Source organism: Nicotiana tomentosiformis, chromosome 8 (genome assembly GCF_000390325.3).
Source record: "Nicotiana tomentosiformis chromosome 8, ASM39032v3, whole genome shotgun sequence".
NCBI classification, from domain to species: Eukaryota; Viridiplantae; Streptophyta; class Magnoliopsida; order Solanales; family Solanaceae; genus Nicotiana; species Nicotiana tomentosiformis.
Window position 1 is genome coordinate 1,062,135 of NC_090819.1, and position 27,886 is coordinate 1,090,020.

Consider the following 27,886-nt stretch of genomic DNA (forward strand, 5'->3'; position numbering starts at 1 on the left):
GTACCGAGCATGTAAGGAATGAAAATCAGTAAATAATAGATATGAGAGAAACATGGAGTAAAAGACTCGATATGTACGTCTGCATAGCTCTGTGAATCATTTCATTTTTATAGTGTCATGCATATGTGTATAAATGTCATACCATGCATAGGTATATGTGTTCATAACATCATCAAGCCTCTGAGGGCATCCCATCATATCATTTCGGCCACTGTGGGTAAATCATCAATGTATACCAGCTGATCAGGTGGTGGTGCGTATATAACGCCGTAACCTTTTCCCATATCCCATATCCATATAATATACATATATACGCGTATATAACGCCATCTGGTCATGGGTCAATGTACATGTATAAATGCATGAAATGCATAAGAAATAATTTAATAAGATTTTCTCGGAATGCCATAAAAATCAATATACCTTTCGGCTAAACTTTATCAAATACATATTTTTCTGAGACCCATGAACAGAAGATATAATAATAATTCACATGAAAAAATAAAAAATATAGACACCCCTAGTATTTCTATGAATAGAGTCATTTATGAAAGTTGCGTATTTTGCTCGTTTTATTTGTATTATTTGGATCATGCCAAAAAGAAAGAAGGGATAGCCTTAACATACCTGGAATAGATTCTCTCGACAATCCCTCTAACACACGTCAATTGCGACAAAACACGTAACGACGGATCGAGGTAGGGGAAAATTTGTATGATATCCTTGAGAAAGATTGTACCGTGCTCTCTTAGAATTGCATCTCGACCAATCCGGATTTACGCTTCTTTTTCCTTTCCGTGCTTGTACACTCAACATAGTGTACTTTTAGAGATACTATTCAAATAGAAGCTAAGTTTCTCACAACAAGCTGGACAAAGAAGTTGGCTTTTAGGCAAAGTATCATTCGTTGCTTAGCAAACAGAAGACCATTATGAAAATCTTACTTAAAAGATGTATGATAATCTTCTTATCTATGAGGTTTTGTGGGCCCCCATTTTGGGGATGACTTTCGGCCAAAAGCCCCGTAATTAAGCCACCTAGATACTAATTTACCTGGTCACTATAAGGATTGTCTAGCAATCCAACTTGCTGCCACGTTTTGCACTTAAACTTATCCAAACTTTCACCACTTTTTCTTAATCAACTCATTAATCCCCCACTAATTCAATAATTAATTAATTACCCACATAATTAAGACTTATCTCAAATTACTTTAAGTACTACTCACTTGACACACTTTATGTACCCTCCTATCATGGTCATGTGGTCCCTTGTATGGCACTAATCCAAAAATACCGGGTATTGTAGCTCAGACCGTATTTTATCCCAAATCGGCAACCTTCGACGAAATTCATTTTCTTCGATTTGCTTACCCTCTCATCTTCACGAATTCACTCATCACTTGTTTGAAATAGCATAATGCTTATAAGCTCAAAATAATCTCATTCCCGAACTTACAACGATTAACTTATGACGAAACTTTAACGTACGAAAATACGGGATGTAATATCTTATTTCCGGACTTTCATCAATTTACTCATGGCGTACTTTTATGTAAGAAAACACGGGGTGTAACATCATTCCCCCCTTTGGAATATTCGTCATCGAATATTGACTGATGCACTTATCATTCTCATAACCCATAGCCTTTGCGAATACTTTAATACTCTTCTTGCCATTTAGGCAACTGTTCTTTGAATAAATCCAAAGGCCAGGGCATTCCCCTATTTAGGCCACTTTCTCACACCACGGTCTGTGGTCGGAATTCTTCCAATCTCGTAACTCTTGCTACCTTCTGTCATTCAGCCTGTACGACCTTTTCCTTGTATGTGCGCCTATGCAACCCTTTTCTCCTCTTTCCTCCAGTTTTTAGCCAATCTCTAGGCCTCAATTTGTAAGCATATACAGAGCTTAATAAGATGTCCCTCTGGGCATCTATAAGTACACTGAAGTTCTCTTCTCGGTACTTTGTTGAACTTACGAATATTGTTATATCTTATTTCATAAACTCGATTATCCATTCGTATGACTTTACTATATCTAGGTAGGTCATACTATATCATAATTCTTACTTCAATTTATTGTTACTGAGGTCTGCTACCGAATTCCAAGTTACTTTCGTTGCTTATACCATATGTATAAATCTAAGTCCTTTAATGCTTCCTCATTACTGTTCATCTTAAGAATGACAGCCTAATCTCATCTCATACTTTGTGACTTTTGTCCATCCATTATTGATTCACATCAATATTGATCTACAATATACCACTCATAACTTAAAACTTCTTACGTAATACCTTACCACTAGGGCTTACATTGAATCGAGGCATATTTGAAGTGATTTTCCTTATCCACTTTGCGGCGATACTGTACTTCAATAACCGTATTTTATAGTATCCCAATGTGACTCACTTACGTGGGTATTTTAATCCTGTACAATTACTCAATCGAAGGTTCAAACGTCATCCTTCATTTATCACAAACATACCCTCATTTTACTACCAGGGCAACATTCCATCTCTTTTAAATGCTATTAGTCTTAGACTCCTTTGAGTTCATTCAGGCTATACTGAGCTTTCTATAACTTAGAGAAACCATCAACTCTCTTGTTTTCATGGGCTTAATCCTAAAGACTTATCCATTCTTATCACTTTCACTCGCCCTTTCTTATCCTTACTCCTGTCTTCCTAAAACCTTGTCGCTTTACCATACTTTAGCATGCGACCTACACATATCTAGTTATACTACTCACAACCTTCTTTCAATTTGCTTGCACCATAGATTTCCTTGTGTTATTTTAGAACATCAAGCGAGACATCACATCGTCTCTAACTATTCTTTACTCTCTTGACTAGGCCTCTCGATACCTAAAAACCATAGGCTGGAAGATATGCCACCAATGACGTCTCTATCATTCTTAGATACTGAATCCCAGCGCTTCTAGCCTTCTATCCGAAGTATGGACTATTCACAATCTTCTGTATTTGAGTATCTCGTACGTTGTTCACCTTTACCTTACTTACCTTAAAATTTCGCATCACATCTTCTATCCCTTTCATGACCTCCCTTCACATAGGTATAATTCACATCCGCGACTTGAAGCTCTATTATAATACTTGCACCTCTGGTGCATACACACTCCGGTGGGAGCTTCATATTGACTTCTTATGAGGCTGGTACTCTTCCAACTGACTTTATCCTACACCATTATAGAATATGGCTACTGTACTATCTCTCTTGTACCTCTGATATTAAGATCGATCCTGCAATGTTCTCAATCACGATTTCTATAATTTTCTGGGTCCAATAATGAGACTCCTTATTTACTTCGTTGTTGTAACTCTTTAGTTTCCTCTTCCTTCTGATCAGCCTTTATGTAGGCTTAAGCTATCTTCTGATCTGTGGCTCACAGTATTAGTTATTACTTTAACCTTTCATGGGCGCTGTGGAATAAGGATTGTCTAGCAATCCAACTTGCTTCCACGTTTTGCACTTAAACTTATCCAAACTTTCACCACTTTTTCTTAATCAACTTATTAATCCCCTACTAATCTAATAATTAATAAATTACTCACATAATTAAGAATTATCTCAAATTACTTCAAATAATATTCACTTGACACACTTTATGTACCCTACTATCATGGTCATGTGGTACCTTATATGGCACTAATCCAAAAATACCGGGTATAGTAGCTCATACCGTATTTTATCTCAAATCGGCAACCTTCGACGAAATTCATTTTTCTTCGATTTGCTTACCCTCTCATCTTCACGAATTCACTCATCACTTGTTTGAAATAGCATAATGCTTATAAGCTCAAAATAATCCCATTCCCGAACTTACAACGATTAACTTACGACGAAATTTTAACGTACGAAAATACAGGATGTAATATCTCATTTCCGGGCTTTCATCAATTTACTCATGGCGTACTTTTATATCATCGCAGCCACTATGGGCGAAATCATCAATGTATACCAGTTGATCAGGTGGTGGTGTGTATATAACGACATAACCTTTTTTTCATATCCCATATACATATAATATATGCATATACAATGCCATCTGGTCATGAGTCAATGTACATGTATAAATGAATGCAATGCATAATGAAGTATGTCAGTAAGATTTCTCACAATGTCATAAGATCAATATGCCTTTGGATAAACTTTAGCAACTTACGTATTTTTCTGATACCCATGAACAAAAGATATAATAATAGGGTACATGGGGAATCAAGAACATAGGCACCCCTAGTATTTCTATGAATATAGTCATTTATGAAAGTTCCGCGTTTGCACGTTTTATTTGTATCATATGGATCATGCCAAAAGGAAAGAATGGATAACCTTAACATACCTTAACTCCATTGAGTCCTTAATACCTTCCAAGCAATTTTTCAAACAACTCAACTCAATCTACCATAGCATAAGGAGATTCAAAATCAATATTGAGTAAAGGCTAAGTCCGCAACTTAAACTAATAGCTCGTTTATGTAAATTTGGGCAGCATCTCCCCTGTAACAAGAGACTCCTCCAATACCATATACCAACATCAATGACTAGAGAAATCCAGCAATACATAACTATCAATAACAAGACACCATATAACAACAACAAGTCACAACTACTTCACGACAAGCTACAAGCCCAATTAGAATCCGTATACCCCATATCACCCCTTATAGACTTCTTACTTTAACTTACTAGTATAATTAAAATGATAATGAAGTCATTCATCAATGATTCCAGCCTTATACCATATATTTATAACAAAGAAAATAATCCACAACTCTAATTATCCTCAATTAGCAATTTTATTCACTAGTTCATGTCTAGTCCATCCATTTAACTTAATCAATATCAAGATAACCTTAAGAACACAATATACATACCTCCTACAGTAGCTTCAAGTCGAAATCCAAGTTATATTTATCTTACAACAACCCTCAATGGCAATACAACACCATAGAAGTGACTTAAGCTAATTTTTACTTCCAATCTCAAATTTTGTATGCTTCTTTCACTAATTCACTTGATAAACATATAGACATGCATAACAATAGAAACCATATCATAATTAAGTTATTTTTCCCATTTTCCATCCATTTATAGTTCATGGAAACAACCTTTCCAATACAGTCCATTAAAACCCGTAACATCTCAAACTATTTCAAGTCTCCTCTTGTAGTATTTTGCTCAAATAATGCAACCAACACACAAACAACTTCAAGTACATGTAGTAGTATTTTATACTCACCTTAAACAGTATAAACAACATGAAATTTCAGCCAAGCACAACCCACAACTATCCTCAATAACACCACAACACTATAGATGTTGTATTCTTTTCTTGAATCAACTTTTAGTATTCAAGTTGGTGTGTAAACACTTGTAGTTTGCCTTGAAAATCTAATATATATGAAGGAGGGACTGATTATTACCTTAATCAACAAGAACAACACGAAATCTGAGGTTACTTACCTTTGAAGAAACCTCCAAAATAGCCACAAAACGAAGAACTACGATCTATCAAGCACTACGGGATTTCTAGCATTGGATTCATGTTTTCATCTTAGGTTCTCACCCTAGAATCATGGAGGTACAATTGGAGAGCATTTAGGAGGATTTAGAAACTGTTTTGGACCAGAAAAATGAGTTAAAATGACGGAGAATTGGCTTTAATACAAGTTGGAATTTTCCCACGACTTTGTGGGTCCCATGGGTGCTGCTTGCGCAGTCTCGTAAAAAGCAAATATATCTCTACTCCGATATCATATCGATGAATGGTTAAATGTGTTAGAAAATAGACTCAAAGAGCTTCAATTTGGTATATAATATATGCCAAAAGACATCATAAAGCTTACAAAATATATTTCTCAAAAAGCTTCATTACAAGGCAAATCCTTAAGTCGGTTTTTCCGCAACTTAAATCCGATTTTTCCCAAACTTTATCCAAACATCATATATAGTCATATCATAACTTTAAACTCATTTAAATCATGATTAACAAGTCTCATATTCATCTTAACTTACTTAAGACTTCGGTAAACCTTTCTTATCCTTGTAGAAGGATTTTGTCCTTTTTGAACTTACATTAGATAATCCTATAATGACAGTGACATCTAATGTACGGGGTATAAGCACATTTCCCCTTAGAAACATCTGTCCCCGAATGATAACTCTTAAAGGCTTGCGAAAATGGTACGTAACATCATTAAATCACTTTATATACTTTCAAAGAGGATCTCATTTTCAAGCTTATATCAATTGACTTACGACGTACTTTCACGTACAAAAATATGGGGTGTAACATGAAGTCCCTGCATCGCCTGCTATGGAGTACGGGCAGCGGGGGTATGAGAACCTCCCCCAGCCTGAGAAGTGGCTGGTGCGGCATGAGCCAAAACCACCTGAGCAAGGAATACACAAACCGTCAATATCTGGGCCAAGACCTCCTGAAGGCCTGGAATCACAATGGGCACAACTGGTGCCTAAGCTGTCCCCACTAGCTCAACTACATCTGGGACCTGCTCCTGAGCTGGAGCAACTGGTAGATCTGCAAGTGCTGCTCTAGCTGCTGTACGAGATGCACCTCTACCTCTAAAGAACTGAATGTAGTGACGAGCTTCACAATTATAGTTCAATTTCAATGATTTCAAATAAGAAAGTAGGCATGCTTTCTAGTTCGACAATTTAGGCCAAAACAGTAATTTCATGTCAAGTTCAACTGAAACAGAGTGTAATATCATCTAGAAAGTTTAAAGGCAGTGATACATTGCAGCTAAGTGCAACAATAATGAGATCAAATGCATCCTCTCAGGGACACAGTCACTCAGCCTTCCCATTCACTCACCACTCGACACTCGCACTCAATAGGTACTTGCGCTCACTGGGTGTGTGCGCAAACTCCGGAGGGGCTCCTTCAGCCCAAACGCTATAATCTGCACGGATAACTCACGTGCTGCACGGACAACTCACGTTCTATAATATAATATCTGGATCCCATGGGCAACTCACGTGCGGCACGGACAACTCACGTGCTATAGTATAATAGCTGGATCCGCACAGACAACTCACGTGCTATAGTATAATACCTCACAATCAGGCCCTCGGCCTCACTCAGTCATCAACCTCTCTAGTATCTCGGGCTCTCAGAAGTCATAATAAGCAGCCCAGATAGCAATGATATGATGCATCAAAAATGAACAATAGAGACTGAGATGTAATATACAAATAAACTGTGACTGAGTACAGACAGCAATTTAGCAGATAATTCAACATGTATACGACCTCTGTGGGTTCCTACAGCGCCAACACTTGGTCTAAACATTATTTGTGGTTACATTTCTCTAATACATGGAGAATGTACAGATAACAACAGATTATACAACTACACGGTTCCATGAAATTTTACCAAGTCGCAATTCCTACGGTGCACGCCCACACGCCCGTCACCTAGCATGTGCGTCACCTCAAAACCAAATACATGACACGAAATACGGGATTTCGTACCCTCATGACCAAATTTAGAACTGTTACTTACCTCAATACGAGCAAATCTCTACTCTAACACACCCTTGCCTCGCGAAACGGCCTCTGAATGCCTCGAATCAAGCCATAAACAATGCGATATAATCAATATGAGCTAAAGGAATCAACTCCATAAGAAAATACTAAGTTATTAATCAAAATAAAAAATCGGCTCAAAATCCGATCTCCGAGACCACGTCTCAAAATTTGATAAAAGTCACAAAACCCGAAAGCCCTCTCAACCACGAGTCTAACTATACCAAATCTATCAAAATCCGACACCAAATCGTCCCCCAAATCCTCGAATCAAACTCTCCAAATCCCTAGCATCAAACTCCCATTTTACACCTTAAACACACAACAACTAGTTGGGAAAATCAATGGGGAAGCAATATTATTGATCAAAAATAAGCACAGGGGATTTACCTCAAGAATCCCCTCGAAAACCCTCTCAAAAATCGCCTAAACCGTGCTTGACATGTTTGAAATGAAGCCAAAATCGCGAACCCTTATTTTAATAATCTGTCCAGGATTTTTGCACCTGCGGCCATATATATGAACCTGCGGAACCGCTTCTGCGGTCAAATCCCCGCTTTTGCGAAAGCCACTTAAATTCCTCAGGACCGCATATGCGTTCCAGGTTCCGCACTTGCGGAGGCGCTTCTGCGGAAACAAGCCCCTCTCATAATTTCGCATCTGCGGAGCCTCGCTCGCACCTGCGGGCTCGCATATGCAGTTAGACCCTCGCACCTGCGCCCTGCCCAGGCCAGCCGAGCTCCGCTTCTGCGGTTCACCCTTCACGTCTGTGAGATCTCACCTGCGATCCCCACTCCGCAGGTGCGATTACACCAGAAGCTGGTGAGCTTCAGCACTTCTCTCAAACTTCAAATCGTTCCGTTAACCATCTGAAATCAACCTGAGGCCCCCCGGACCTCAAACAAATATACCAACAAGTCTTAACACCTTATACGAACTTAGTCGAGCCTTCAAACCACCTCGAACAACATCAAAAACATGAATCGCACATAGATTCAAGCCTAACAAACTTTGAACTTCCAATTTCTACAAATGATGCCGAAATCTATCAAATCACATCTGATTGACCCCAAATTTTGCACACAAGTCAAAAATGACACCACAGACCTACTTTAACTTTCGAAATCGGAATCCGACCCTGATATCAAAAAGTCCAATCCCGGTCAAACTTTCCAAAAATGCAACTTTCGCTATTTCAAGCCTAATTCCACTACGGACTTCCAAATCACAATCCGAAAATGCTCCGAAGACCAAATCCCCTAACGAAGCTAACGGAAACATCAAAACTCCGTTCCGGAGTCGTTTACTCAAAGATCAACATCCGGTCAAACATTTTAACTTAAGCTTTCAACCTTGAGACTAAGTGTCTCATTTCATTCTGAAATCACACCGGACCCGAATCGACTACCCCGATAAGTCACATAACAGCTATAAAGTACAAAATGAGCAGTAAATGGGAGAACGGGTATACAACTCTCAAAACAACCGACTGGGTCGTTATAATAAGCTTTATGGCTATAAAATATCAACAAAAAAAAAGAGAAACGGTCATGGTGAAGTGATAACTATTGTTTATTAGGTCATTTCTGATCAGCCCACAAAATTTTAGGCGAATCAAAGCCCATCGCCCTAATGAAGATGGCGTGGACATTAACACATATAAAATTGGAAATCGTCCTAAATTCTCGTTTTATGGCCATAAAACGCCAAAACATGAGGAACGGTTATAGAGAAGCGATGACTATTTTTCATTAAGTCTTTACTAATGGGTCCACAATGTAGCAGGCAATTCAGTTCTCGTATATAGAGGAACGGTCATGGCAAAACGATAACTATTGTTCATTAAGTCATTTTTGATGGGCTCATAAAATGGCAATTCGGGGCCGGTTTCCCAAATTAATGAAAATGGCGTGGACATTAGCACACGAAAAATTAGAAATCATGTTGAATTCCTGTTTTATGGCTCGAAAATGGCAAAAAACAAGGAACGATCATGAAGAAGCAATGACTATTATTAATTAGATCGTTTCTGACGGGCTCACAAAAATTTTAAGCAATTCAGGGCCGGTCTCTCGAATTCATGAAGATGACATGTACATTAGCACATGAAAAATCAAAAATCGCGCTGAATTCCTAATTATTGCTTTAAAATGCCAAAAAATGAGGAACGGTCATGGATAAGTAATGGCTATTATTTATTAGGTCATTTCGGATAGACCCACAAAATTTTAGGCAATTCAGGGCTGGTCGCCCGAATTAATGAAGATGGCATGAACATTAACACACAAAATATCGGTAATCGCGCTGAATTTCTGTTTTATGGCCCCTAAAACGCCATAAAATAAGGAACAGTCAAGGAGAAATAATGACTATTATTCATTAGATCATTTCTGACAGGCACACAAAATTTTAGTCGATTCCAGGCGGGTCGTCGAATTCGTAAAGATGGCATGGACATTAACACACAAAAAATTAAAAATCGTGCTGAATTCCTACTTTTTGGTCCTAATACGCCAAACAAACGAGGAACATTCATGGAAAGGCGATGACTAATGTTTATTAGGTCATTTCTTATGGGCCGATAAAATATTAGGCGATTCGAAATCGGACGCCCGGACCCATGCAGAAAGCGTGAGCTATAGCACACGAAAATATTGGAATCGGGCAAAATTTCATTTTATGGCCCTAAAACGCCAAAAAATGAGGTACAGTCATGGAAAGACGATGACTAATATTTTTTAGGTCGTTTTTGATGGGTCGAAAAGTTTTTAGGCGATTCAGGTCCACGGGCTCGGGCCCATGCAGATGGCGTAGGCTATAGCACATGAAAATATGGAATCGAGCGAAATTCCAGTTTTATGGCCCTTAAATGCAAAAAAATGAAGAACGATCATGGTGGAACGATGACTAATGTTCCCAATGTTATGAAGAGCATGAAGCGAGGAAAAGCGACAAGCCCCTTTTCGCTTAAAGCGTGAAGCGAGAAGCGAAGCGCTCGCTTTTTTGAAGTGAAGCAGAATTTTTAAAAAAAAAGATTAAAATAAATACTGCATAGACAACACATGTAACTGTAAGCAAATATTCAATACTTCAATGTAAAAACTAAAGAGTAACATCAATTAAAGCACAAAATGAGCATCATATTCTTCTACAAGATTGTCAAATTCTTGTATTTCACTATTATTATTATTATTATATTGCTCGTCATCTTCTTCAACTTCTTCTTCTTCATCAACTAGGGACAAAGTAGCTGCTGTGAGCTTGAAGTTGAGGTACTCCTTCTCAAACTATAAATCATCTCCCCAATTCCACGCGCCTCCGCAACATCACCCCAAGTGAAATCGGAAGTTTTCTCAAATACTTCTTCATCTGCATGATCTTCTGGGACTCTAGTTAGCCATTCATTAGCATCATCGATGTTGTCCAATCTAATTGGATCAATTACATTGCGATCGTTGTAACCACGCCTCAATGTTCTATTGTACTTAATAAAGACTAGATCATTGAGATGATTCAAGGTTAGTTTGTTCCTCTTTTTAGTATGAATATGCAAATAATAAGTAATTAGTAAGATTAGGACAATTGAGATATAGTTTAATTATCTCAATATACTAAATCTTTCTTCTTAGTTCTTACATGTTCAAACACGCTCTAATTCCTTTCACACCCGGATGAGCTACATCTTAGACTTAGAATCTTGATGGCAAACTTTTGTAATTCTGGTGTGGAATGGCCATATTGCTTCCACCATTCAACTGTAGAAGTAGAACAAATAGTCAAAACATAATATTGATAAAGAAATAACTAACTATAAAGCAACATATAAGCACTCGCTCACATGGTGACTTCATCTTTCTTTGTCTAATAGCCATGTTTTTTCCAAAAAATTGCTCAACATTCCTATAAGTACTAAATTGATATGTTATTTTATCTTGCACGGATAAATCAGGTATCAACTTCTCAATACATTTAATGTATCCCTTCCATAATTCCTCATCTCCTAGAATCCTCTCTTCATTGTCATAAAACAGTTCCGGGTTCTAAACAAGTCTTGCTGCATGCAAAGGGCGATGAATATGATCGCTCCATCTTTTATTTATGATCTCAAAGACTCTTTTGTATTTTCTTTGATCACTAAAAGAGTCTCGAATAACCTCCTTTGCCATATCCATTGCTTTGTAAAGGTAGCTCATTGGTGGCCTTTGCTCCCCATCCACCAAACGAAGCACTTTAACTAAAGGATCGCCAATCTTCAATGCATGAACCACATTGTTCCAGAATTAAGTAGTAAGTATAATATCTGCAGATTCTCTCCCTCGAGCTTCCCTTCCATAGGCACTGTTAGTGTACTCATCTGAAACAAACAACTTCTTCAAATTGCTTTTTTGCTCATACATCCTATGCAAAGTCAAGAAAGTGATAGCAAATCTTGTCTTGGCATGTTTCACCAAGCTTCTTTGTTTAGTGAATCTCTTCATCATATTCAATAACAAAGGCCTTTGAACAATATAGGAATGCACTCTAATTGCCTGATTAAAGACTGAACTGAAGGGTCTTTCCTTGAAAATATCACCGAAGATTAAATTAATGCAATGTGCTGCACACGGAGTCCAATAAATATGTGGGTACCCTACAAACATCAAATCACCAGCTTTAACATTTTCACTTGCATTGTCCGTAACAACATGAACAACATTTACTGCTCCAATAGAGTCTATTGTACTCTTGAACAAAGAGTACATTTTGGTTGAATCAGTAGAAGAGTCGCTTGCATCAACGGACTCAAGAAACAAGCTTCCCTTAGGAGAATTCACCAAGATATTGTTGATCATTTTTCCATTTCCTGCCATCCACTTATCCATCATAATGGAACAACCAAACTTGTTCCATTCTACTTTATGCTCCTCTATGATTTTGTTAGTCTTTTCCACCTCTTGTTTTTTAGATATGGACCTCTAACTTCATGATAAGTTGGAGGCTTCATTCCTAGATCATATTGGTCTACAGCCTCAATAAAAGCAGAAAAAGTGTCGTCAGTGTAATTAACACAATTAAAAGAAAGACATGAATCATACATCTACAGCGCAAACATTGCTACTGCACGATCCCTCAAAATCACTTTGGCATTAATTTGAGGATTACCACTTTTTCCTCCCTTATCTTCTGATTTTGCGGGAAATAACAATCCATAGGACCTTTGGTCTTACCAGTAGATCCACAACTAGAAGACATTATTTGTATCCTTCCCCGCTTTTGTGAAGAGCGTGGAAGTGACGAAGCATCGTTACCTTCTTCTATTTCATCATCATTATCATCAAGACTATGCGGTTCTTGTTCATGAAGCATTTGAGCCTTTAACTCTTTTTTTTTTAAGGAATGCTTTCAATTCTTCCTTCACATGCGGCAGAACTTTAGGAAAAGATGTGACATTTGGATCACCACCAATTAGATACGCATTTGAAATCTTATCACAAAAGAAATATCTAATTGCCATCTTGTTGGTCTCGCTAACTCTTGCAGATTAAGCCCAAGCCGGGTCTTTCCTTCTCCTTTGGTGCCATTAAAAGAACAACTACATAACACATAAAAAAGACAATAAGAATTAAGAATAAAGGATATGAAAATAAGAAGAAGGGCAGTATAACTAAAACAAAAAAATGGGCAGCATTTCAATCTTTTTATCACTAGAACAATGCAAGAAAATGAAGAAGAAGAGGATAAGAATGAGAAAGAAGAGCTGAAGGGGAAAAAATAATTCGCCAGCATTTCGCTGCTATTTGGACACTGAAATAGTGAAAGAAAAAGGAAAATAAGAAGAAGAAGAAGGAGGAGGAGGAAGAGGAGGAAGAAATCATATACCTGGGACCAAACTTGATGATATTGAAGTAGAAAAGTGTAGAAAACTTGAACCTTAGGTCGCCTCTTTCTTTCTCTGTTGCTATTGGTCGATGATGTTTTGAAAAATGAATAACTTTTTTAATTAAATAGGTTGGCAGCCCTGTTATAAAGAGAAGCGCTTGCATCTTACGCTTCGCATCGCTACATCACTTCTCGTTTTTTAATGGGAAGCGAGCGCTTTTGTGAACCTGCTACGCTTCAGCTAACAGAAGCGTTCGATGGCTCGCCTCGCTTCGCTTCTCGCTTTAAGAGAGTAAGCACTCGCTTTTCACAACACTGAATGTTCCTTAAGTAATTTTTGATGGGCCAGCAAAATTTTAGGAAATTCTGGTCCGGGCGTCCGAACCCATGCAGATTGCGTGGGCTACAACATACGAAAATTTGAGAATCAAGAGAAATTTTAGTTATATGGCCCTAAACCGCTAAAACACGAGGACCGGTCATGGAGAGATGATGACTAATATTCCCTAGGTTATTTTTGATGGTCTGAAAATTTTTTAGGCGATTCGGGTCCGGGCGCCGGAACCCATGCAAATGGCATGGGCTATAGCACACGAAAATATGAGAATCAGGCTGAATTCTAGTTTTATGGCCCTAATTCGCCAAAAAATGAGAAATGGTCTTGGCGAGGCGATGACTAATATTTCTTAGGTCATTTTTGATGGGCGGGCAAAATTTTAGGCAATTCGAATCCAGATGCCCGGACCTATATAGATAGCATGGGCTATATAGCACACGAAAATCTGGGAATCGGGCGAAATTCCAGTTTTATGGCCCTAAAATGCCAAAAAATGAGGAACAAGGCGATGACTAATGATACTTAGGTCGTTTTTGATGGGCGGGCAAAATTTTAGACAATTCGGATGCGGGCGCCCAGCCCATGCAGATGGTGTGGTCTATGACACATGAAAATCTGGGAATTGGCAGAAATCCAGTTTTATGACCCTAAAACGCCAAAAATGAGGAACGGTCATGGCGAGATGATGACTAATTTTTCTTAGGTAATTTTTGATGGGCCGATAAAATTTTAGGTGATTCGGGTCCGGACGCTCGGACCCATGCAGATGGCATTGGCTATAGCTCACAAAAATCTGAGAATCGGATAGAATTCAAGTTTTATTATCCTAAAATGCCAAAATAACTAGGAACGGTCATGGTGAGTCTATGATTAATGTTCCTTAGGTCATTTTTGATAGGCCAGAAAAATTTTAGGCGATTGGGTCCGGAAGCCCGCACTCATGCAGATAGCGTAGGCAATAGCACACAAAAATCTAGGAATCGGACGAAATTCTAATTTTATGTCCCTAGAACGCCAAAAAATGAGGAACGGTCATGGCGAGTCGATGACTAGTATTCCTTAGGTCATTTTTTATGGGCCGGCAAAACTTTAAGAGATTCGGGTCCAGACATCCGAACCCATGCAGATGGCGCGGGCTATAACACACAAAAATCTAGGAATTGTGTTGAATTCCTATTTTTTGACCCTAAAACATCAAAAAATGATAAACGGTCATGCCGACGCCATGACTATTATTCAGTAGGTCTTTTTTATGCCCCCGCAAAATTTTTAGCTATTCGGATCCGGTAATCCGGATTCATACAGATGTCATAACACACGAAAATTTTGAAATCGGCCCGAGTTTCAGTTTTTTTTGCCCTAAATTGCTAAAACATGAGGAATGGTCTTGCCGAATCCATCCCGCAAAATTTTAAACGATTCGAATCTGGTAGCCTGGATTTATGCAGATGGTGTGGACTATAGCATACAAAATTCATTTGGCTCTCTTTTCTTTATTAATTATCTAATAGACTTCTCTCATTAGCTCTGCAACTAAACTAAAGGCTATGGAATATAGTATATACCTAGAATTGGTGATGCAGATAATGCGGTATCTCTTAGAATTGGAGTGAATCCAGATGAAATTTACCAAGTCAAAGCAAGAGGTTGAAAAAGCACCACAGGGGACGGGAACGACGTCCTGACTGAACAAGAGTTTCTTCAATAATGACTTGGTAGAAAGTCGTAAAGAAGGCACCGGATAAGCAGTAAAATTTTTATTCTTCTACCTAATTTCTATCCGCTTATTGTAATTACCATGTGAATGTTTTAAATATGGAGTGAAGGTTTACGGATTCCACACTTATCATTTGACTAGTTCAACACAAACTTTAAATCAACACTAATAACATACCTAATATGATATTACAAGTGAGGTTTTGGAAGAATAGAGTATACGCAAATCTTATCCCTACCTTGTCTGCGATGGAAAAAAAGTTGTTTTAAGTACGAAATACTTTTGTCATACCATACTTGGTCTCAGTCTCCGAGACATCTACCATTACACTAAAAAGTGAATTGCGTGTACTATTGCTATCGGTAGTGGGAAAAAGCATTTGCTTATTTGTATTAAATCCCTCAATATTGTCCTATGTGAATTTCCATATTTCATAGAACTTCGTCAATACTCTCGAATTATACAAGAAAAGAAAAAAATAGTCAGTCTAGTTTGTTGCCTTTTGTAAATATAGTAGTCATCAAGAAAATTTTTGTCAATAGTTCTCGAAGCTCAGTTAGTTAGAGCACCCGTTTAGTAAGCGGAAGGTCTTGAGTTCGACTCTCAACGAGAGCATTTTTTTATGTGACAATTTCATAACTTTTGTTGAAACTTCTTTTCCCTTTATTTTGTCGAAACTTCTTTTCCCTTCATTCACAGGGAATAGTACCATTTTCTGCAACTCCTATGCATCGCGTTCAAAGAAACAACTATAGTAGTCAAAAATAAAAATAAAAGGAAAAAAAAAAAAGAAATCGCATGTTAAATACGTAAAAGAAACTGTATCGATTTGATCGAAAGTCTGCTCAGTTTTATAATAAAACCAAAATAAACAATATTAAGGCTTGACATGAACTTGAAAAGAATAAATATTAAGTTGTTGAATCCCTTTAGAAAAAGTTTTACAAAAACTATCCCTTTATTTGAATTTTTAGCTCCGCCTAGAGGACCTCCTTATCTTTTGTTTACCCTTAGTTTCACACGATTCTCATACGAAGGAAGGGTGAGCAGCATGTACCACGAGGGGAAGATAGCCCCATGCAATATTACGTGATACCGCTTCGTTAAGAGTTTTTATTAAATATGTATATATAAATAAAAGACAATGCAAATAAAGTTTACAAGTCTGTATACGATCAAAATCGGTTTTGATCTTCATGTAATTATTCGAGATTGGAAAATGATGGACCGAGGGTCGTCATCGTAATATCAAGATAAGATCTGAAGCTAGGTTATCGAGCTCAAGAGTCAGGGACCGATCAATACCGAGCTCGAATCGATATCGAGCTTGAGTCAATACCGAGATCGACCAATATAGAGCTCGAGTCAACATCGAGCTCGAGATCCAAGCACAACCAAGATAGAGCTAAGAGACAAAGAGTCGTTGTAGCCTCATTAGGGGAGAGAATCTCGACGGGAATTAAGGAAAAGCTAATTAACTAATCTATCATGGGATTCCCACTATGTATTTTTAATTATATCCAAAGTAGGATCCCTCCACTATATGAAGAGTGGCTATCATTTCTGTAAAGGACATTCAATATTCGACATTCGGACATCAATACACTCTCACATTTCAGAAGTTATTGAGATTTACACATATATAGTAAACATTATCCTTCTTTGGGCTTAGGACATTGGTTCATCTTGCTTATTTATAAATCATTTTCTACTTAATTTGGTTTGTATTTTATTCCTTTTTACAGACAATATTCGATATATTTCTACTTATTTTTCCGATTTGTACCAAGTTATACTACGTATAAATTTAACTCTATCCGTTTTTCGGGTAAACAGTTTGGCGCCCACCATGGAGCTAAGGATAATAGTGGTTATTTGGTACGAATCTCTGCAAAACACACCATTTTACACTTACTCTTGGAAGTGTCTTTGATTTCAGATTAAAAATAATGAACTCTGAATCAATGGCCCTACCTATTGATAACGAAGCTAGCCTTCAAGATGAGAACAACAACCTGACGACCGGGGATGAAAGGCCACTCGTTGATCCCGTTGGAACTCGAGCCGCAGATCTAATCGACGTCAATTCACATGTGGCCGTCGAGGCAAACCAATGTTCCGACCCCGAAAACAGCATCCATGGTGGAACCCGACCTGCAGTTCGAAATACCCAAAATATTAGAGAAGATGGGATCAGCCTACGTATGATCTTCAAAATGTTACAAGCTCAATAGGTAGCAATAGCTCAGTTGCAGAGCCAAACCCAGGCACCGAGCAGGGCCGAGCCCGTCCATCCCGAAAAATCACCTACGAAACGGGGCCAGTTGTAGTAAGAACAAATGAACAAGAATCGGGGACTAATTCCGAAATTATCAAGATGTTAGAGGAACTGACAAAACAAATTGAGTCAGGAGAAAAGAGGATTGAAGCAAACGACAAAAAAATAGAAACATATAACTCCAGGGTCGATCAGATCCCGGGGGCACCACTGGTATTGAAGGGCTTGGATTCCAAAAAAATTATACAAAAGCCTTTCCTCCCAAGCGCGACTCCTAAATCGATCTCCAAAAAGTTTCGCATGCCTGAAATTCCTAAATACAATGGAACGCCTGACCCCAACGAACATGTCACCTCTTACACATGTGCCATTAAAGGGAACGATCTAGAAGACGATGAGATCAAATTTGTACTATTAAAGAAATTCGGGAAACCCTGGGGTCAATGATATGGTATCATAATTTACCGCCTAACTCTATCGATTCTTTTGCTATACTTGCAGATTCTTTTGTAAAAGCACACGCCGGAGCCATAAAGGTCGAAACCAGGAAGTCGGACCTTTTCAAGGTAAAGCAAAAGGATAACGAGATGCTAAGAGAGTTCATATCTTGTTTTCAAACGGAACGAATGGATCTACCACCGGTCATGGATGATTGGGCTGTACAAGCTTTCACTCAAGGACTAAACGAACGAAGCTCGATGGCTTCACGATAGCTAAAGCAGAATTTGGTCGAGTACCCGGTTGTTACCTGGGATAATATGCACAATCGATATCAATTGAAGATCAGAGTTGAAGACGATCAGTGGGGTTCTGGGTCTGCTATTTAAAGGGACGTCGACTGAGAACCAAGGTCAAACAAGGACTGATATCGGCCATATAACGGAGATCGTAGGGGTAGCGAACCTACACATAACTCCTTACAAGGCAAAAAGAGAAGTGATCGAGGCCAAGGGTCTCGGGGGCTGATGAACAAGAATCGGTTCGACAGGCATATCGAACCTAAGGAAGCACCACGGTTATCAGAATATAACTTCAACATCGATGCATCCACTATCGTGTTGGCTATTGGACGCTTCAAAGATACTAAGTGGCCTCGACCTCTGCAATCTGATCCAGCCTAGAGGAATCTCAATCAAATATGCAAATATCATGGCACCCATGGCCACAGAACCGAAGACTACAGGAAGTTGAGAGAGGAGGTAGCCTGTTTATTCAATGAAGGGCACCTTCGAGAATTTTTAAGTGACCGGGCCAAAAACCATTTCAAAAATAGAGATTTCAATAGACGAAACGAACAAGAAGAGCCGCAACACATAATCCATATGATCACTGAAGGGATCGACATCCCCCAAGGACCAGTGCTTAAACGCACTAAGATGTCTATTGCAAGAGAAAAGCGATCTCCGACTCAGGATTACACACCTAAAGGAACCTTGTCCTTTAGTGACGAAGACGCAGAAGGAATCATGCAACCCCATAACGATGCACTGGTAATATATGTACTTATAAATAAAACTCAAGTTAAACGTGTGTTAATTGATCCAGGTAGTTTGGCCAACATCATTCGATCGAGGGTCGTAGAGCAACTCGGTCTATAGGACCAGGTCGTACCTGATACCCTGGTACTGAACGGATTTAATATGGCACTAAAACTACTAAGGGCGAGATAATCTTTCCAGTGAACATGGCCGGGACCATCCAGGAAATGAAGTTCCACGTAATCGAGGGCGATATGTGATATAACGCCCTGTTCGGGAGGCCAAGGATCCACAACATAAGAGCAGTGCCCTCGACCCTTCACCAGGTTCTGAAATTCCCAATATCGGAGGGAATCAAAACGGTCTATGGGGAGCAACCAGCCGCAAAAGAAATGTTTGTCATCGATGAAGTGTTTCTGATATCCTCACTATCATCGACAAAGGGATCAAATTCGAAGGAGGAACAAGACACCAAATAGCAATCACAAACGTCAGCCTCGACCCAACTAGAAAAATAGGAGACTGACAAAGATGATGATTATAGGATTTCTCGATCCTTCGTGGTCCCTGATGATTCTGACGCTACCCAATCAACGGTCGAAGAACCAGAGCAAATCACGCTAATCGACATTTGCCCGAGCAAAAGGTATACCTGGGCACGGGGTTAGATCCCAAGCTCAGTGAAAAGCTTATTCAATTTCTTATAGCTAACATGAACTGTTTCGCTTGGTCCCAACTTGACATGACAGGAATCTCACCAGAAATAACCACTCATAGACTGAGCTTGGATCCGAAATTCCATCAGGTAAAGCAAAAAAGAAGGCCCCGGTCCGAGGTCAAACATGCCTTCATCAAGGACGAGGTAACCAAACTTCTTAAAATAGGATCCATTCGAGAAGTAAAATACCCCGAATTGCTGGCAAATGTGGTGGTGGTCCCTAAAAAGGGAAAGAAACTTAGAATGTGTATAGATTATAAAGACCCGAATAAAGCATTCCCTAAGGATTCCTTTCCTTTGACTAGCATCGATCGTATGATCGATGCCACAACCGGCCACGAGATTCTCAGTTTTCTCGATGCCTACTCCGGGTACAACCAGATACAGATGAACCCGGAAGATCAGGAAAAGACCCCGTTCATCACTAAGTACGGTACCTACTGTTATAACGTAATGCAATTCGGTCTAAAACATGCTGGTGCAACTTATCAACGCCTAGTAAACTGAATGTTCGAAAAATAAATAGGTAAATCAGTGGAAGTTTATATTGATGATATGTTAGTTAAGTCCCTGCGAGCAGAGGACCATTGAAAGCACTTGCAGGAAACTTTCGACGTACTAAAGAAGTATAATATGAAGCTCAACCCCGAGAAATGTGCATTCGGGGTTGGCTCGGCAAATTTCTTGGTTTCATGGTGTCCAATCGAGGAATCGAGATCAACCCCGACAAAATCAAAGCTATCGAGGACATCATAGTAGTCGATAATGTAAAGGTCGTGCAAAGGTTAATGGGGAGGATAGCCATCCTGGGACGATTCATTTCGAGATCATCAGATAGAAGCCACCGACTTTTCTCACTACTTAAGAAGAAAAACAACTTTGCATGGACTCTGGAATGCCAGCAGGATTTAGAAGAACATAAGCGATATTTATCGAGCCCTCCGCTGCTTCATGCCCGAAAAGTGGACGAGCAGCTTTACCTGTACTTAGCTATTTCGGAGATAGCGGTAAATGGAGTTCTGGTTCGAGAAGAACGAGGTACGCAATTCCCTATTTATTATGTCAGTCGGACCTTAGGTGAGGCCGAAACTAGATATCCACACTTAGAAAAATTAGCGCTTGCTTTAATAAGCGCCTCTAGGAAGCTAAAACCATATTTCCAATGTCATTTGATCCATGTTGTAACAACTTATCCTCTTAGAAATATTTTGTACAAACCTGAGCTTTCGGGTCGATTGGCCAAATGGGCCATAGAAGTCGGTGGGTACGATATCGAGTATCGACCCCGAACCGCTATCAAATCTCAAATCTTGGCAGACTTCGTGGCTGACTTTTCACCGACCCTCGTACCCGACGTTGAGAAAGAGCTACTGATAAAATCGGGTACCTTTTCGAGAGTCTGGACCCTTTTCACAGACGGTGCCTCCACGCGAAGGGGTCCGGATTAGGCATTGTTCTAAAATCACCCACAGGTAATGTAGTTAGACAGTCTATCAGAACTACAAAATTAACTAACAATGAGGCCGAGTATGAGGCCATGATTGAAGGTCTCGAACAAGCTAGAAGTTAGGGAGCTTAGGTCGTAGAGGCTAAGTGTGATTCCCTCATCGTGGTAAACCAAGCTAATGGGACTTTCGAAGTCCGAGAAAATCGAATGTAGAGGTACCTGGATAAATTACAGGTGAATCTACATCAGTTTAAAGAATGGACTTTGCAACATGTACCCTGAGAATAGAACAGCGAGGCCGACGCTCTTGCAAACTTAGGTTCATCAGTCGAATATGACGAACTCAACTCGAGGACTATCGTACAACTCATAAAATCGGTGATCAAAGGTCACACCGAGATAAATTTCACAAGTCTAACCTGGGATTGGAGGAACAAATATATAGAGTACTTCAAGAACGAGAAACTTCCATCAGATCCAAAGGAATCGAGGGCTTTGCGCACAAAGGCAGCACGATTCACCATATCCGAAGACGGAACGCTGTTTAGAAGGACGTTAGATGGACTATTGGCAATATGTTTGGGACCAGGAGGTACTGATTACATACTACGGGAAATTCACGAGGGCACTTGTGGAAACCATTCTGGTGCCGATTCGCTGGTCCATAAAATGATCAGAGCAGGGTATTATTGGACCGATATGGGCAAAGATGCGAAGGAGTTCGTCCGAAAATTCGACAAATGCCAAAGACATGCGCCCATGATTCATCAACCCGGGGAGCTACTCCATTCGGTCCTATCTCCATGGCCTTTCATGAAATGGGGGATGGACATCGTCGGCCCCCTTCCATCGGCCCCAGGTAAAGCTCAATTTATTTTATTTATGACTGATTATTTTTCTAAATGGGTTGAAGCACAGGCTTTCGAGAAAATTAGAGAAAAAGAAGTGATAAGCTTCATTTGGGACCACATCATATGTCGATTCCGGATGCCAGCCGAGATTGTATGTGATAATGGAAAACAATTCATTGGCAGCAAAGTAACTAATTTTCTCGAGGATTACAAGATCAAAAGGATCCTATCAACACCGTATCATCCCTGCGGGAACGGACAAGACGAATCGATCAACAAAACCATCATCTAAAATCTTAAGAAGAGATTGACCGAAGCCAAAGGAAAATGGAGAGAAATACTACCTGAGGTCCTATGGGCATATCGCACAACATCGAAATCCACTACCGGAGCAACGCCATTCTCATTGGTCAATGGCGTTGAAGCTCTGATCCCAGTAGAGGTCGAAGAACCTAGCATCAGGTTTTGATATGCAACAACAGAGTCGAATAACGAAACCATGAACACGAGCCTAGAATTATTGGACAAAAAATGAGAGGCCGTTCTTGTTACAACCCAGATTCGCATATCATAGATCACGCCGTAAGGTAGTCGACGTAAATCCAAGAAGAGATTATCTTTGAGATGATAATAAGTTAATCCTATTGGTCTTAAACAATACAAGGGTGTATAAGAGTGGTTAACAAGTATTTGAAGTTAAGCTAATCAAGGATGTTGTAACCCGTATTTTCGGATAACACTAGAGGTGATTAACTGTCCCAAGAGGTCTTGTTTTAATGTATTTGAATCATATAATATCCGCATCATAAGTCTTGAAGTCAAGCGAGTTATGAAATAAAAGTCGATAAAAGTTGTCGCAACTTAGGTTTATAATTTTACTTAAACTTTAGGTCAAATGTTACTGCATTTTACTCCCAATGTGCATGGAATTATGGGGTGATCTTCCTATCAAATTGAAGATCTATGAGTCTACTTTCCAACGCATTAAACCGTTTGTCGATACGATCTCGGAATAGAGAGATATTCGCGTTTTTGTGAGAGTGCGCCAAGCAGCTCTCTATGGGGCCCACATAGGCGGTTGAGATATATTGATATATATCAGACCCTTTAACCCCGTTTTAACTCATTAATTTTCATTCTCTTCAGACCCTAGACACCTAAAAACACTCTCTCAAGGTTCTCTCATGATCCAAGACCCAAACAAAAGGGCAAACAACACAAATCAAGTGTCGGGAATCCCGTGGCGCTAGTAAGTTTCTTGTTCTTCTTGTTGTTGCTGATTTTTGTGTTGTTCCAGCTCGTGTTGGAGGTTGTTTTAAGTGTTTTATGTTCTGTAAATACTCCTTAAAGTTCTTAATATCAACCCTAGGTGATTTCAAGTCTTCTAAAGTAATTCTAGTTCCGAAAAGCCCAAATTGATTGCTAGTTTCGCTTCCTTGTTCTTGTGGCAGAATTTGAGGGATATTTCGTGGAACATTAAGGTCAAATTGGAGTTGTTCTTTCTGTTTAAAGGTAAGGAACCCCTTACTCTATAGATATTTAAGATTATCCAAGTTGCAGCTAAGTCATTGAAGCTAGAACTTGTGAAATATATATCGAAAGGCTTGGTAGTAATGTTGTTGGTTGGTGGACTGTTTTGGAGGCTCAATATGATTATTAGTGATGTCGTTCGGGCTAACAAATGCCCCAGCAGCTTTTATGGATCTCATGAATAGTGTATTCAGGCCCTATCTTGATGTGTTCGTGATCGTATTCATTGATGACATTCTGGTGTATTCTCGTTCGGAGGCGGAACATGCGGGCCACTTGCGGATAGTATTACAGACCCTTCAGGATCATAAGTTATATGCTAAGTTCTCTAAATGTGAATTCTGGCTGAACTCAGTAGCATTCCTTGGCCATGTGATATCTGATGAGGGTATTAGTGTCGACACTCAGAAGATCGATGCAGTGAAGAATTGGCCGAGACCTACAACACCATCAGAAGTCCGCAGCTTCCTGGGGCTAGCAGGATATTATAGGCGGTTTGTAGAAGGGTTTTCCTCTATATCAGCACCATTGACTAAGTTAACACAGAAAGCTACCAAGTTCCAGTGGTCTGATTCTTGTGAATATAGTTTTCAGGAGCTAAAGAATCGATTGACATCCGCGCCAGTGCTCACTCTCCCAGAAGGAACAGAAGGTTATGTGGTATATTGTGATGCCTCAGGTATAGGTTTGGGGTGCGTATTGATGCAACGTGGGAAGGTGATTGCTTATGCATCAAGACAATTGAAGAAGCATGAAAAGAATTACCCGACTCATGATTTGGAATTGGCTGCAGTAATATATGCTTTAAAGATATGGCGGCACTACTTATACGGCGTCCATGTTGACATCTACACAGATCATAAAAGTTTACAATACATCTTCAAGCAGAAGGAGTTGAATTTGAGGCAGTGTAGGTGGCTTGAATTACTGAAAGACTATGACGTCGAGATATTGTACCATCCCGGTAAAGCCAATGTTGTGGCAGACGCTCTCAGCCGTAAGTCAATGGGAAGCTTAATACATATTGAGGCAGGTAGACAAGGGTTGACCAAAGAGCTTCACCAGCTGGCCAATATGAGAATCAGATTGTTGGACTCTGATGACGGAGGTGTTACTGTACAGAATACAGCAGAATCATCTTTGGTAGCCGAGGTAAAAGCACGGCAATATGAAGATCCTACCTTAGTAAGATTGAGAGAGGGAATTCAGCAGTGTAAGATTACAGCTTTCAAAATCGGAGGGGATGGGACACTGAGATACCAGGGCCGATTATGTGTGCCTAGTGTGGCAGGGTTGCGAGAGAAGATTATGATTGAGATTCATCAGTCCCGATATTCTATCCATCCCGGTTCGACAAAGATGTATCATGACGTTAAGGAGCAGTATTGGTGGGATAACATGAAGAAGTGTATTGCAGAATTTGTAGCCCAGTGTCCTAATTGTCAACAAGTAAAGATCGAGCATCAGAAACCCAGTGGATTGATTCAGAATATAGAGATTCCGACCTGGAAATGGGAGGTGATTAATATGGACTTCATTATTGGATTACCTCGCTCTTATCATAAGTTTGACTCCATCTGGGTGATAGTCGATCGACTTACAAAATCTGCCCATTTCCTGCCAGTTAAGACAACTTACACGGCTGAAGATTATGCGAAGTTGTATATCAAGGAGATTGTTAGGCTTCATGGTGTGCCGGTATCTATTATATCAGACCGAGGAGCTCAATTTACGGCTAACTTTTGGAGGTCTTTTCAGAAGGGTTTAGGCACACAAGTAAATCTCAGCACTGCATTCCATCCGCAGACTGACGGACAGGCTGAACGTACCATTCAGACGCTTGAAGATATGCTACGAGCATGTGTTCTAGATTTCAAGGGGAATTGGGATGACCATCTGGCACTCATTGAATTTGCCTACAATAATAGCTACCATTCCAGTATTAAAATGGCCCCGTATGAGGCACTGTACGGGAGGAGATGTAGATCACCAGTTGGATGGTTCGGAGTCGGTGAGACAGAATTATATGGGCCAGATTTGATTCACCAAGCCATTGAGAAGGTGAAAGTGATACAAGAGCGACTGAGGACGGCACAAAGCAGGCAAAAGTCTTATTCCGACGTCCGACGTCGTGATCTGGAATTTAAGGTTGGTGATTGGGTTTTCCTGAAGATCTCGCCGATGAAGGGTGTTATGCGTTTTGGGAAGAAGGGTAAGTTGAGTCCGCGGTATATTGGGCCGTACAAAATTCTTCGACGAATTGGACAGGTTGCTTACGAGTTAGAATTGCCATCTGAATTGGAATTTGTCCACCCGGTATTCCATGTATCTATGTTGAGGAAATGTATTGGAGACCCTTCTCGGGTCATCCTTATCAAAGATGTACAAGTTACAAAGGATCTATCATATGATGAAGTGCCAGTGGCTATATTAGATCGACAAGTCCGCAAGCTGAGAACAAAGGATGTAGCTTCCGTGAAAGTATTATGGAGGAACAAGAATATAGAAGAAATGACATGGGAAGCAGAAGAGGAGATGAAGTCTAAATACCCTTACCTATTCCAGAGTGAAGATAACGAGGATGCCGGGGGAAAGAAGGACGCATTATAAGGTGAAACGGCTCTATGAGATAAGCAATAGCTTGTGAATACTCTTTTTTTAATACAAAATGGTGATATGCAGATAATGTACATATCCATAATGCTTTGTATAGTCTTGTATGGCCATAGGTTGGGTTTAACTGCTTGCAAGTTTGGCTAGTGTCCATTTTATAAGGGAAACTCAGCCGGAAATCTCCGTCGGAATCCACGATGAGTTAGACACCCCATAAACCCTTACATTCGAGGACGAATGTTCCTAAGGGGGAGAGGATGTTACAACCCAAATTCGCATATCATAGATCACGCCGTAAGGTAGTCGACGTAAATCCAAGAAGAGATTATCTTTGAGATGATAATAAGTTAATCCTATTGGTCTTAAACAATACAAGGGTGTATAAGAGTGGTTAACAAGTATTTGAAGTTAAGCTAATCAAGGATGTTGTAACCCGTATTTTCGGATAACACTAGAGGTGATTAACTGTCCCAAGAGGTCTTGTTTTAATGTATTTGAATCATATAATATCCGCATCATAAGTCTTGAAGTCAAGCGAGTTATGAAATAAAAGTCGATAAAAGTTGTCGCAACTTAGGTTTATAATTTTACTTAAACTTTAGGTCAAATGTTACTGCATTTTACTCCCAATGTGCATGGAATTATGGGGTGATCTTCCTATCAAATTGAAGATCTATGAGTCTACTTTCCAACGCATTAAACCGTTTGTCGATACGATCTCGGAATAGAGAGATATTCGCGTTTTTGTGAGAGTGCGCCAAGCAGCTCTCTATGGGGCCCACATAGGCGGTTGAGATATATTGATATATATCAGACCCTTTAACCCCGTTTTAACTCATTAATTTTCATTCTCTTCAGACCCTAGACACCTAAAAACACTCTCTCAAGGTTCTCTCATGATCCAAGACCCAAACAAAAGGGCAAACAACACAAATCAAGTGTCGGGAATCCCGTGGCGCTAGTAAGTTTCTTGTTCTTCTTGTTGTTGCTGATTTTTGTGTTGTTCCAGCTCGTGTTGGAGGTTGTTTTAAGTGTTTTATGTTCTGTAAATACTCCTTAAAGTTCTTAATATCAACCCTAGGTGATTTCAAGTCTTCTAAAGTAATTCTAGTTCCGAAAAGCCCAAATTGATTGCTAGTTTCGCTTCCTTGTTCTTGTGGCAGAATTTGAGGGATATTTCGTGGAACATTAAGGTCAAATTGGAGTTGTTCTTTCTGTTTAAAGGTAAGGAACCCCTTACTCTATAGATATTTAAGATTATCCAAGTTGCAGCTAAGTCATTGAAGCTAGAACTTGTGAAATATATATCGAAAGGCTTGGTAGTAATGTTGTTGGTTGGTGGACTGTTTTGGAGGCTCAATATGATTATTAATGATGTTGTTTGGGCTGTTTGGTGATTGTATTGACTTGTGTGAAGTCATATAAATAGGGGAGGTGCTGTCCATTTCATCGTAAAATAGGTTGTGGTCGATACATAATAGTTACG

General features: G+C 39.5%; 1 protein-coding gene across 1 annotated transcript; it reads right to left on the bottom strand.

The window, feature by feature from the left end:
- Positions 1–11,852: 11,852 nt before the first annotated feature.
- LOC104117211 (uncharacterized) lies at positions 11,853–12,434 on the bottom strand. Its single transcript, XM_009628225.1, has one exon. It carries the CDS (start codon positions 12,432–12,434, stop codon positions 11,853–11,855), a length of 582 nt encoding a protein of 193 aa, XP_009626520.1.
- Between the last annotated feature and the right edge of the window lie 15,452 nt (positions 12,435–27,886).